Consider the following 14,149-nt stretch of genomic DNA (forward strand, 5'->3'; position numbering starts at 1 on the left):
TATAACAACATAGATTACAAATGCACCACCCACTGTCCTCAATCAAACCTTCACTGAAACAAAAGGTTACAATGGACAGCCGTGGTAACCGCTCACGTGTTGGCATAGCAGCAGACGTCAGAAAGTTTGAAGCACTAAATAAGCTAGTTCATACTGTATTTTGATTTGAAATATCAGCTTTGAAATAACAGATGTGTTATTAATGTGAAAATCAGCAGGAATTTGTGGCAAGGAAGAGATAAGTGGCAAACCAGTTTAGGTTGTTGGCATATGCACGCAGCTCTAAAACCCATGTAAAGCAACATTTCTCCCTTAAACTTCCTGTGATTTTCACAGTTGCTATACTTGTACACTCATTCCTCTTTTACACTACTCTTTGAACAATACTGCAGAGAGAAAACTTGGCCCGCCAAATCCACGTTAGGTCTTTCAAATTCTGTCCTGTTTCCTATACAGTATCTTTCCCAAATCACTGTAAGGTTATCACCCTAAAGTATTTAGCTAATTTCAGTTCAGGCTATACATGTTATATCCTAAGCACAATTGCATCATCTATGGTTTTCGTGACAACCTCTTTAAGTGCATCTACCTGTTAATAAATCTTTGGGGTTAGAAGTTCATCTTTTGTTGTTTGAGGTAAAGGCACAGTGTAATAATGAATGCCAGATGATTTCTATTTCTGAAATAAGAGGACTTCAATGATATTGAATTTCCTCTATAGAGAGCACAAGTTTCTATCCTGTTTTCCATCTTTGTTCTGACTTGGCAATTAATGATTACCATTATTTCCCCGCTAAACTCCAGCTTTTCAACTCTTAACAACAAAGCTGCAGTCTCCCAGTCTTGGAACCATTTTTTATGAATTCCTTTTGTATCCTTCCAAGAACCAGATGCTATTCTACATTAGAAGCCAAATTTGGAAATTTAGCACTACTTACTGACTTTTGTGTTCAATGTGTTATAAATATTTCTTCACAATCACTAACCTCCCCCTCCACCTCACTTCCTCCCTATCATTGGCTCTCTCTGTTCTTCTGCCCCCTTGTCTTTTTGCTAACAAGCAGAACCTTACGATTTACAATAGTGATTGTTATGTGGCACATATGTGGATATCACAGGCAAAGCTAGAATTCTTTTTCCTGAAATAAGGAGACTGTTATAAGTCAGTCATACTGGTAGAACAAACAAGATGCTGGAGGAACTCTTGTGGGTCAGGCAGCATCTGTACAAGAAAATGGATAGTTGACATTTCAGGTCAAGACTTTTCATTGTGACTGAAGGGTAGAGGTGAGATAGCTCGTCTGAAAGAGTGAAGGGAAGAGCAGGAGCAAGAGATGCAACTGATAGGTGGATCAGGTGAAGAATGGTGATGGGTAGATGCAGGAAGGGAGACTGGAAATAGTGACAGTGGCTGGGAGATGATAGGTGGAGGGATACAACTGATAGATGGATCAGGTGAAGAATGGTGATGGGCAGATGCAGGAAGGGAGACTAGAAATAGTGACAGTGGCTGGGAGATGATAGGTGGAAGGTTGCAACTGATGGGATCTGATAGGAGGGGAAGGCAGGGCATGGAATCAAGTCAGGGAAGTGGGGGGGGGGTGGCATATAGAGAGAGGAGAATCAGTGGGTGGTGTGTGTGTGAAGAGATGCTTTCTGCTCCAAAAAGTGTATGGATCTCCCATTATAATATTTGATGGACAAAGATTACCAAAACAACAAATAGCACCCACCATTATTTGAATTTGCTCTTGCCTGTTTAATAGTGGTAATATTTTGTCCTGATAGAGATGAATATAAGGAAACTCAACGAACAGCGAAAGCAACTACAGGTCATTACCAGGTTTCGTAACCAAACAGTTTGCAAATTGGAAAAGCAGATACAAACTATGTTTTCCCAAGTGACGGAAGATAGATGCAACCTCGCAGCAGGCAGCCTGCAAATCCATGCCACTGGCCCTTCAAATGCTTGTCCGTATGTATGGGCTGTAGTTAAGTTGGGCATTCATAAACTGGGAAGGGCCCTGATAGAAGCAGAGGAATTATGATGGAGGATGCATCTCATTCTTATGCAGTTTTTTGTCAACTTGTACATTTACAGAACATTTTCTATTATATGTTAATATTTTTTGTGCTGTATGTGATATACAGTATGTACTGCATGTTTTGCACCATGGTCCCAGAGGAATGTTGTTTTGTTTATCTGTAAATGTGTACAGTTGAATGACAATAAACTTGCACTTCAGGATGAACCAGAATTAAATCACGTGCAGGAAGTAGAGAGGAAGACATTGTGAGTTTAGGGGGAAATAACATGAAGACTATACAAATTAGAATGGGTAAAATAAGCATCAAATTAGTTGTAGAAAGGAGAGACGGAAAGACTTTTCCTTACTTAGTCCACAGAAAAAGTATGCAATGTACCTTTATATCTCTAATAACTTAAAACCTGAAGAAATCAGACACCAGTCTATGATAATTAAGTTTTGGTATAAGAGAGGTTTACTGGCTGTAAATCACACACCAATTAAAAAGTGTATTTAGACTTGAAATGACAACTTTTGTTGGCAAGTTTACTTTGTATCAATTGTGCAAATACAGGAGCTTCATGCCACTCAATGCATTTAAATGGGGGGGGGGCGGTCAGGTGTGAGATGCCGTTTTTGCAAAGCTAACTGCAGAAAGACTCGTCTTCAAAGTTATTTTTTTCATTTTCCATCTGGACTTGAAATAGCTGTGGTATTTGTGCATAAATAACAGCAATTGCTATGAAGTTCAATATTATTTGGACCATTCTGTTAATTTACAGAAAACAGGGTTTCTCTTCAGAAAACTCCTTTTACAGGTTTATGTTTTTAAAAATAATTCTGTATGGACACGATCCAAATCCCCTTGTGGTAAAGTACTATCTATACATAGTCTTGTATATTATAATCGGGTTGTTACATAATCCTCCTGGTGGCTATTCCATCTGGTCATTAGCAAATCACAGGCCTCCCCCCAAGAGTCATAGACATCACTTGTCGAGTCAATGAGTTTGTTGTTGGAGGCACTAATATTGGAAGAACAATGAAATGAGTCTGTATGGTTAGTCGAACAATGGCTATCAATTCTGTTTCTTCTGTTGACCTCATTAAGACCAACAGCATTAAGACTACTCTCACTCTTTGCTTTATTGTTAGGGCTGGCAATCTGGGAATACTTGAAGTCCTGCCACATATTGTGTGCCTGAAACAGTCCATCAGAAATACTGGAGACAGGCTCAGGAGTTGATTCTGAGAGTTGACCATTCATCTTGCTAAACAGAAGACCAAGCCTTTTGAAAGAATCCTTCTTGGAGTTTGGGTACCTCTGCAATCGATTCCCATTTTGGATTGATGGAGATTGCTTGCTCAATCTGTTATTTTTTGACTTCTCTTCGAGATCAATTCCAGAAACTGATTTTATTAGAGCAGAGACACTGAAAGAGTTCATTTTCAACTTCTTGTCATTGCTTTCTCCGGCCAAACTGAATGAGACTATTTTATTTATCTTTTCTTCTGCACTATCATCATCCAATTCTCCTATCTGCATCCCATCACTGCTGGTCGAGTATGTTCTTCGAGATGATTTTCTGTTTCCCAGCAGGTCGAGAACCTCATAGCGAAAACTGGAGATGTCTTGTTTTAGTTCCTACAGTGATGATAAAAAGAACTAAACTGAGTGGCCACTAGATTAGGTGCTCCTGCTCATTAACGCAAATGTCTAATCAGCAAATCATGCGACAGAAACTCAATGCATAAAAGCTCATCAACATGGTCAAGAGTTCAGTTGCTGTTCAGACCAAACATCAGAATGGGGAAGAAATGTGATGATCTAAATGACTTTGATCATTGGTGCCAGATGGGGTGGTTTGAGTATCTCAGAAGCTGCTGATCTCCTGGGATTCTCGCACACAACAGTTTCTAGAGTTTTCGGAGAACAATGCAAAAATTTTTTAAAAATCCAGTGGGCAGCAGTTCTGTGAGTAGAAATGCCTTGTTAATGAGTGGGGTCAGAAGGGAATGGTCAAACTAGTTCAAGCTGACAGGAAGGCAATAGTAACTCATATAATCATGCATTACAACAGTGCTGTGCAGAAGAGCATCTCTGAATGTACAACTTATTGAACTTTAAATGGATAGGTTACAGCAGCAGAAGACCATGAACATACACTCGGATACAGGAGGTACCTAATAAAGTGGTTACTGAGTGTACATTTTATCTGTATTGAACAGGTTAAATTCATGTTTCAGCTACGCTACCATGGAAGACCCATTCACCTGACAGTGATTGGAAGACCGCTTTGTTGAGCACCTTCACTCTGTCTGCCACAAACGCAAGATCTCCCAGTGGCTACCCATTTCAATTCAACTTCCCATTCCCATTCTACTGATATGATGAAGTCAAATTCAGGTTAAGGAGCAACACAAAATATTCCATCTGGATAGTATGAACATCAAATTCTCTGACCTATGGTAATTTCTCCCCCTCCCTCCTCCTCCTCTCTACTTCCATTCCCAATTCTAATTGCCCTCTTACTCTTTTTCTTCACCTCATCTGTCCATAACTTCCCTTTGGTTCCCTGCTTCTTTACCTTTCTTCCATGGTCCATTGTCCTCTCCTATTAGCTTCCTTCTTCTTTAGGCCTTTACCTCTTCCACCTATTACCTCCCAGCTTTTTACTTCATCCCCTACCCCAGCATTCCACCTATCTTCCTCCTCACTTGGTATCAACTATCACTTGCCAGATTGTACTCCTTCATCTTCCCCTAACTTCTTAGTCTGACTTTGACTCCCTTCCTTTCCAGTCCTGATCAAGAGCCTCAGCCCAAAATGTCAACTGCTTATTCCCCTCCATCGATGCTGCCTGCCTTACTGAGTTCCTCCAGCATTTTGCATGTGTTGCTCTAATGATCCAACTCCCAGGATTGGTGGCAGCATAAACATTCTAATATATTCTTCGTATTCGTTTCCATTGTTACCCTTTGAGGTACAGACACTAGTATTTCTTTCCCCAAGTGTTTGCTAATATGACATATGTTGCTTCTCTCTTGTCAATAGCATTTCCTAAGCCAGAGAATCTTTGGTTAGAGCTGTACTATTAGATGGAGTTCTGCAGAAGTGCCAAAGAAGTATTGTAGGTCCTCATGATTATATGCAACTTTTACCAGAGCTATAATTAAACTAACTTGAACAAGTCATGGAACAACAAGCTTTCTTAGCATTACAGAGTTGCAGTATCCCTATTAACAGGAGCAGAATAATTTTTTGATAGCATTCCAATCCACACTTATATACTACAAGTTATTCCATACACAGTGAGATCCTGGAGTGGAATAACGATATTAATGCTCAGTGTAATAAGTACAAAGAGGATTCAATTAATTACAATTTAGTCTGTATAGTACATTTAGAAAAATAATTCTCTTGGAAAAGGTCTGAGAACATGCGAAGTATCCATGCCAACGCATTTTCCCAAGTGTTCACTAGACTAGTTGGAATGTTACTTTTCCTTTGTTGATGACATTCTCTGTGCTGGCACAAGGGCTTAGTGCCACCTAAGGATTGTAGTTCCTCTCCACTGGGTACTGGCAAAGTTTCTGAGAGTTAAGACTTAATAAAACAAAACTGAAGAGGTCAGGAAGCTTTCTTGACACCTCTGAAATCTATCATTGAAGCTGATCATTAGGCCTGTATATAATGGTTAGTTTCCAGTATTAGTTGTACACATAAAACAAGTGAATGCTGCAGGGTCTCTTAGGAGCTAATGGACTGATTGCCTAAGTGGCATTAAATAAATGGGTCAGCTTACATGACACATGTTGTCATGAACCACAGAAGGAGGTTGAGTGAATATTGACTTAAACTTCTTTTAATCTGTATGGCTCAAAGTCAAAGAGCATCATCACCTACTGGGATTAACTATAGGGAATGTTACCTGGGAATTAAGATGAGTAATAATGTCTCATTAATATCATTTGTAAAGCAAAATCTTGGACACTGCTTGTTTCAAGCAGGGATAGTTCTGAAATATCGTCACTCCTGAAATGCCACACAATCTGTCCACTTGCATTGCAGACTGCATTTCCACAGCAATGACATCATAGAAACAGAAAATAGGTGCAGGAGTAGGCCCTTCGGCACTTCGAGCCTGCACCGCCATTCGGTATGATCATGGCTGATCATCCAACTCAGAACCCTGTACCTGCTTTCTCTCCATACCCCCTGATCCCTTTAGCCACAAGGACCATATCTAACTTCCTCTTAAATATAGCCAATGAACCGGCCTCAACTGTTTCCTGTGACAGAGAATTCCACAGATGCACCACTCTCTGTGTGAAGAAGTTTTTCCTCATCTCAGTCCTAAAAGGCTTCCCCTTTATCCTTAAACTGTGACCCCTCGTTCTGGACTTCCCCAACATCGGAAACAATCTTCCTGCATCTAGCCTGTCCAATCCCTTTAAAATTTTATACGTTTCAATAAGATCCCCCCTCAATCTTCTAAATTCCAGTGAGTATAAGCCTAGTAGATCCAGTCTTTCTTCATATGAAAGTCCTGCCATCCCAGGAATCAATCTGGTGAACCTTCTCTGTACTCCCTCTATGGCAAGAATGTCTTTCCTCAGATTAGGGGACCAAAACTGCACACAATATTCTAAGTGCGGTCTCACCAAGGCCTTATACAACTGCAGTAGAACCTCCCTGCTCCTGTACTCAAATCCTTTTGCTATGAATGCCAACATACAATTTGCCTTTTTCACCGCCTGCTGTACCTGCATGCCCACCTTCAATGACTGGTACAATGACACCCAGGTCTCGTTGCATCTCCCCTTTTCCTAATTGGCCACCGTTCAGATAATAATCTGTTTTCCTGTTCTTGCCACCAAAGTGGATAACCTCACATTTATCCACATTAAATTGCATCTGCCATGAATTTGCCCACTCACCTAACCTATCCAAGTCACCCTGCATCCTCTTAGCATCCTGCTCACAGCTAACACCGCCACCCAGCTTCGTGTCATCTGCAGACTTGGAGATGCTTCATTTAATTCCCTCGTCTAAATCATTAATATATATTGTAAACAACTGGGGTCCCAGCACTGAGCCTTGCGGTACCCCACTAGTCACTGCCTGCCATTCTGTAAAGGTCCTGTTTACTCCCATTCTTTGCTTCCTGTCTGCCAACCAATTCTCTATCCACATCAATACCATACCCCCAATACCATGTGCTTTAAGTTTGCACACTAATCTCCTGTGTGGAACCTTGTCAAAAGCCTTTTGAAAATCTAAATATACCACATCCACTGGCTCTACCCTATCCACTCTACTAGTTACATCTTCAAAAAATTCTATAAGATTCGTCAGACATGATTTTCCTTTCACAAATCCATGCTGACTTTGTCCGATGATTTTCACCTCTTTCCAAATGTGCTGTTATCACATCTTTGATAACTGACTCTAGCATTTTCCCCACCACCGATGTCAGATTAACTGGTCTATAATTCCCCGGTTTCTCTCTCCCTCCTTTTTTAAAAAGTGGGGTTATATTAGCCACCCTCCAATCCTCAGGAACTAATCCAGAATCTAAGGAGTTTTGAAAAATTATCACTAATGCATCCACTATTTCTTGGGCTACTTCCTTAAGCACTCTGGGATGCAGACCATCTGGCCCTGGAGATTTATCTGCCTTTAATCCCTTCAATCTACCTAACACCACTTCCCTACTAACATGTATTTCCCTCAGTTCCTCCATCTCACTAGACCCTCGGTCCCTTACTATTTCCGGAAAATGATTTATGTCCTCCTTAGTGAAGACAGAACCAAAGTAATTATTCAATTGGTCTTCCATGTCTTTGTTCCCTATGATCAATTCACCTGTTTCTGACTGTAAAGGACATTTGTCTTGACCAATCTTTTTCTTTTCACGTATCTATAAAAGCTTTTACAGTCAGTTTTTATGTTCCCTGCCAGCTTTTTCTCATAATCTTTTTCCCCTTTCCTAATTAAGCCCTTTGTCCTCCTCTGCTGGTCTCTGAATTTCTCCCAGTCCTCAGGTGTGCCGCTTTTTTTATATGTTTCTTCTTTGGACTTGATACTCGAACTCCTGCACGATTTTCTGTGTTTCTATGTGACTATTATGGATAATTGCAAATGGAAACAAAGCAGTCCATGTTTCTTAGAACAGTCTGGTTTGAGTCAAGTACTGTTGAGTCAGGTCTCTCTGTGTTTCTCTATGTTTCTAAAGTTATCAGTAAGTTTGAAAGAGTGCAGAGAAAATTTACAAAGATGTTGCTGAGCCTTGAGGACCTGAGTTATAGGGAAAGGTTGAATAGGTTAGGACTTTATTCCCTGGAGCGTAGGAGAAAGGGGAGATTTGACAGAGGTATACAAAATTATGAGGGGTATAAACAGGGTAAATGCAAGCTGGTTTTTTCCATTGAGGTTGGGTGAGACTAGAACTAGAGGTCATAGGTTAAGGGTGAAAGGTGAAATGTTTTTGGAGAAGTTAGGTCAAATGACAGGAATAAATATATTTTCAACATGAACCAAATTACATTGTATAAATATTTTGTGTTCTTTTGGTCAAATTCTCAGTTTACCTGCACATTCAGAACAAAATGTAAATAAAGTTTAATTGGGTCAACATGTATGTTGCATGTACAGGTATCCCCCTTCTTTTTGAAAGTTTGCTTTATGCCACTTTGCTTTTATGAAAGACCTACATTAGTACCTGTTTTCACTAACTGAAAGAAATACGAAGAGGATTTTCACTTTTACGGAAAAAGGTCAAAAGTGAAAATAGCATTCAGTGTTTGTTTTGCAGTGTAGAGGCAGTGGGCACCCTGAGCAGTGAGAGTGGCGCCACCAAGTGCCTTCCCAGGGAACTACATCCATAATCTCAGCATCAAGCCACCATAGCTTTGAACTGTGTCTGTGAGCATCTGTGCTTCATCTCGATTTATTTAGTGCATCCGTTAGCAAGATGTGTCCTAAGGTATCAGAGGAGCCTAAGAGAGCTCGTAAGGGTGGTACACTTAGTGTAAAACGATGTAATTAAGTGTTTCGATTGTGGTGAACGAAATAAAGACGTTGTGCATGGGTTGAACTTGCACAATTCTTACCATTCGTACTATTTACACGCAGAGAGAAAGAACCTTGAAAGCTGCCGATGCTACTATTGGTTCTGCTAGTAGCAAAGTGTCTCTTTTAGTTGGCATCATTCCTGCTTTAGTGTTTTATTTTAGTGTTATTTTAGGTTTTATGTGTTATTTGGTATGATTTGGTAGGTTATTTTCTGGGTCTGGGAATGGTAAAAAAAAATTTTCCCATATAAATTAAATAGCAAATTTAATAGTAATTGCTTCTTCGCTTTACGCCATTTCAGCTTATGAAAGGTTTCATAGGAACGCTCCACTTGTGGATAGCGAGGGAATCCTGTATTGCACTACAAGCCAGGATACATTTCTTGCCAACTGAGTTTCATAAATAATAAAAACAATATTTCTATTGCAAAACTTTGTGTAATCAATACTATGACATTATTCAATGGATTAACATGCTTCACTTCATTCTCGTCACAGATGCTGACTGTCCTGCTGAGTAATTCCATCTTTTTTCTGTATAAAGATTAACACCTGAATGTAGAACTTTCTTGTTTACCTTAAAATTCTCTTCTGTAAGTCCTTCATCAGTTTTGGCACTTCTGATCATAGCTGCAACATACCTTTTCACTAAATTTTTAATAACCTCCTGTCAGATGAAGAAGAACAATGAAATATTTCTTTACACATTATTTCAATTTTCTTTCAAGCCATTAGATACATTGTTAACAATTAATCAAAACCAAATTCTCTGTTAAAAGGCATACATTGTAAATATTAAATTTCATGCAAGCTATTGACAATTTAATGCAGCTTTATAAGATGAAAATCTCATTATTTGCAATTGCTTCAGATGAATTAAAAGTATTTTGTCCATTTGGCTTTGCGGAAAATGGATGATCACTATTATGTTTAGTTGAAGGATACTTGCTATTTAAAATAATATTTAATACTCATTTGTAGCTATTACTTTTTACTTAAATATATGGAGAGCTTTTACAAAGTTGTCTTGTTGAATTAATGGGAGTTAGAACAAAATAGAAGAAATCTGGAGAAACCTAATGTAGTAGGAACAATTTAATTAAATATGCAATTTTATTTTAAAATCAGTAGATGTTAAAAGTGGAATGTGTACAATGCATATTTAATGCTATCAACCAAGGATACACTTCTAACCAATTGACTTCAATAACAAAGAAAATAATTTTGAATTAAAGTTCTGTAAATACAGTGCAATGACAACCCATCAGTGATTAACTTGCTTCATTTGAATTACCCAGTTCCAATTTTGCCAAAATGTCAAATGTATTGGAAGTGTTTAATCAGAAAGGTCAACACATTAAACAAAATGAGAATTTTAGAAAATAAATATCAAACAAGAGATTGTGGACTATTTACTGCACTGGATTAGAATTAGCTACATCTCCATAAATAAGTGTTTAGCTGCAGATAAAACTGGGATAAAGTAGTTCAAGCACTTGTCCAGGTTTGAGTGACAGGGTGTGAATACAAGTGCAGGAAAACAGTACAAAAAGCTGGAAGATGATGACTTCCATCAGGGCTTCAAAATTATGAGAAAAAAGTGAGGCAACTTAGACTTTACATGCCAGGAAAGAAGCGCAGATAAGATGACCTTGGAGGTATTGTCAGTAAGTGATTAGAAAGGGATAATCCAAAATATTGCTCAGTTATGCCAAGAGAGTAAAAGTGACATAGATTTCAACTCGAAACAGACTGAGGCATTGCAAGAATTGATCTACTTTTAATATTTAAAAAAGCAGAACAAGTCTGGATTCCTTTTAGAAATAATGCACTTGAATATTGGGGCACTGTAGAATCCTTTTAGAAGAGCAATTTGGTAAAGCTGCACGGGGTAGTATGAATAATTTCAGTGTCAATATCACGAAAAAGATGATATGACACTAAAGTGCAAAGGAGACATATTGAAATTATACAAGTCGAGATACATTAACAAATATTGAACAAAGAAAGAGAAAATGGGTGAGATCCGATAATCTTAAATCAAATAGGGAAAAGGCCCAAATAATTGAAACGTTAATACTCAGAATCACAATCCTGTTTATTAACATTGACATGTATTGTGAAATTTCTTGTTTTGCAGCAGCTGTACAAGGCAAGACAAAGAAATTACTTTAAATTGCAAGAATGAATAAAGGGTGCAAAAGACAAATAATGAGTTGAATAGGGTTACACGAGCATTTGTAGTGTAGTGGGGAAACTGGAGGGAGAAAGCAATAGAAAGACATATTAGAACATAGAACATAGAAAGGCATTTTGGCGCACAATATTGTAACCTAATCTAGAAACTGCCTGGAGTTTCCCTACCACATAGCCCTCTATTTTTCTAAGCTCCATGTACCTATCTAAGAGTCTCTTAGAAGACCCTATTGTATCCGCCTCTACTGTCGTCACCAGCAGTGCATTCCACACACCCACCACTCTCTGTGTAAAATAACTTATTGAAGGGATAAGATTAAAAAGTGTGCAGGGAGATACATACAATGGAGCATAGACCTATTAAATAACTGTGTCTGTATTGTTGATGTTCCCAAATATGAAAAAGATATTGTTCATTTTTAGTGATGTATATCCATAGATGCCACTGTCTAGTGCCTTACTAATACCATGCAATCTCCTGTTAATTACTCTCCACTTCATCCTAAATGAGGCTGTGATTTTTTTAAAATAATATTTTTCCCACTTGGCCTGCAGCTTATTAAAATAAGATTTGCTGTTAAAATACTCACGTTGATAGTTTTGGAGAACATTTATCCTGGTCTTATTCTCCTGGCTGAACATAAAACATTCTTCCGCGAGAGACTGCCTGGTCTGGAATCAAAGTAACGATTTTTCCAAAGGAAAATAATTCCTCGCACACTAGTGTGACAATTATAACCCCAGCATTAGCCCGCATTGTGTCTTGATAATTGACTATAGGTTTGTGAATCTGGTACTTATTGTCCCGTGTTTCTTTCAGTTAGGACCTTTCAGGTCAGAGTGGGAGGATCTGAACTAACTTTCAAAATAGTAGTGTCCAGAATTTGCAGCATTACCATAAGACCATAAGTTCTAGGAGGAAAATTAGGCCACTTGTCCAAAAGAGTCCATTCTGTCACTTCATCATGGCTGATCCATTATTCCTCTCAAACTTCGTACCTCTTCATGCCCTGACCAATCATGTATCTATCAACATCTGCCTTAAATATACATAAAGACTTGGCCATCACAGCTGACTGTGGCAAAGAATTCCACAGATTCACTACTCTCTGGCTAAAGAAATTCCTCCTCATCTCTATTCTAAAAGGACACTTCTTCTATTCTAAGGCTGGGTCCATGGTCTTAGCCTCTCCCACTATCCTCTTCACATTCACTCTATCAAGGCCTTTCACCATTCTATAGGATTTAATGAGGCCAACCCTCGTCCTCCTGAATTCCAGTGAATACAGGCTCATAGCCATCAAATGCACTCATTATGACAAGACATTCAATCCTGGAGTCATTTTCGTGAACCTACTTTGAACCCTCTCCTGTTTTAGCACCCTTTCTCAGATAAGAGGCTGAAAACTGCTCACAATACTCCAAGTGAAGCCTCACTAGTGCTTTGTAAATTCTCAACATTACATCCTTGCTTTTATATTCTAGTCCTCTTGAAATGAATGCTAACATTGCATTTGCCTTCCTCATCACAGACTCAACCTGCAAATTAACTTTTAGGGAATCCTGCACAAGGCCTCCCAGGTCCTTTTGCACTTCAGAGCTTTACATTTCCTCTCCATTTAGAAAATAGTCAACCCTTTCACTTCTTCTACCAAAGTGCATGACCATACACTTCCCGACACTGTATTCCATCTGCCACTTCTTTGCCCATTCTCCTAATCTGTCTAAATCCTTCTGTAGCCTCTTTACTTCCTCTAAACTGTTTGCCCCTCCACTTATCTTCATATCATCTGCAAACTTTACAACACAGTCATTAATTCCATCATCCAAATCATTGACATATAACATTAAAAGAATCAGTCCCAACACAGACTGCTGTGGAACAACACTAGTCACCAACAGCCAACCAAAACAGGCTCCTTCTATTCCCATTCTCTGCCTCCTGCCAATCAGCCACTGCTTATCCATGCACTCAACAATCTTTCCTCTAATACCATGCATTCGTAACTTGTTAAGCAGCCTGATGTTTGACACCTTGTCAAAGGCCTTCTGAAAATCCAAGTACACAGTATCAACCGATTCTCCTTAGTCTATCCAGCTTACTGTTTCCTCAAAGAATTCCAACAGAATTGTCAGGCAAGGTAACCATGCTGACTATGGCATATTTTATCATGTGCCTCCAAGTACCCCAAAACCACATCCTTAACAATCAACTCCACCATCTTCCCAAACCACTGAGGTCAGACTAACTGGCCTACAATTTCCTTTCTTCTATCTCTTTTGCTTCCTGGAGAGTGGAGTGACATTCGCAATTTTCCAGTCTTCTGGAACCATTCCAGATTCTATTGATTCTTGAAAGATCATTACTAATGCCTCCACAATCTCTTCAGCCACCTCTTTCAAAACCCTGCAGTGTACACCATCTGGTCCAGGTGACTTATCATTCAATTTCCCAAGAACCTTCTCCCAAGAAATGGTAACTTAACACATTTCATGACCCCTGACCCCAACCCCTGGAACTGCCACCATATTGCTAGCATCTTTCACAGTGAAGAATGATGCAAAATTCTTACTCAGTTCATCCACCATTTCCTTGTCTCCAATAATTACCTCTCCAGCATTGTTTTACAGTGGTCTGATAATCACTCTTGTCTCACTTTTCTGCTTTATCTGAAGAAACTTTTGGCATCCTCTTTAATATTATTGGTTAGCTTACTTTCGTAAAACTTTTTTAGTTTGCTTCTGTTGGTATTTAGAAGCTTCCCACTCCTCTAACCTCCTACTAATGGTTGCCCTCTCTTGAGTTTTATGTTGGCTTTAATTTCTCTTGCTAGCCATCGTCATGTCAT

At 39.0% G+C, this 14,149-nt stretch overlaps 1 protein-coding gene across 1 annotated transcript in view; it reads right to left on the reverse strand.

The window, feature by feature from the left end:
* Positions 1–2,492: 2,492 nt before the first annotated feature.
* LOC132398007 (short transient receptor potential channel 5-like) overlaps positions 2,493–14,149 on the reverse strand; it is a 128,827-nt gene continuing 117,170 nt past the window's right edge. Inside the window, exons 10-11 of the mRNA XM_059976890.1 lie at positions 9,682–9,771; positions 2,493–3,672 (exon numbers count right to left, since the gene is read on the reverse strand). Of these exons, the coding sequence (XP_059832873.1) occupies positions 2,929–3,672; positions 9,682–9,771 (834 nt within the window). The 3' untranslated portion in view covers positions 2,493–2,928. The remainder of the gene's footprint in view (positions 3,673–9,681; positions 9,772–14,149) is intronic.

This window comes from Hypanus sabinus, chromosome 8 (genome assembly GCF_030144855.1).
Source record: "Hypanus sabinus isolate sHypSab1 chromosome 8, sHypSab1.hap1, whole genome shotgun sequence".
NCBI classification, from domain to species: Eukaryota; Metazoa; Chordata; class Chondrichthyes; order Myliobatiformes; family Dasyatidae; genus Hypanus; species Hypanus sabinus.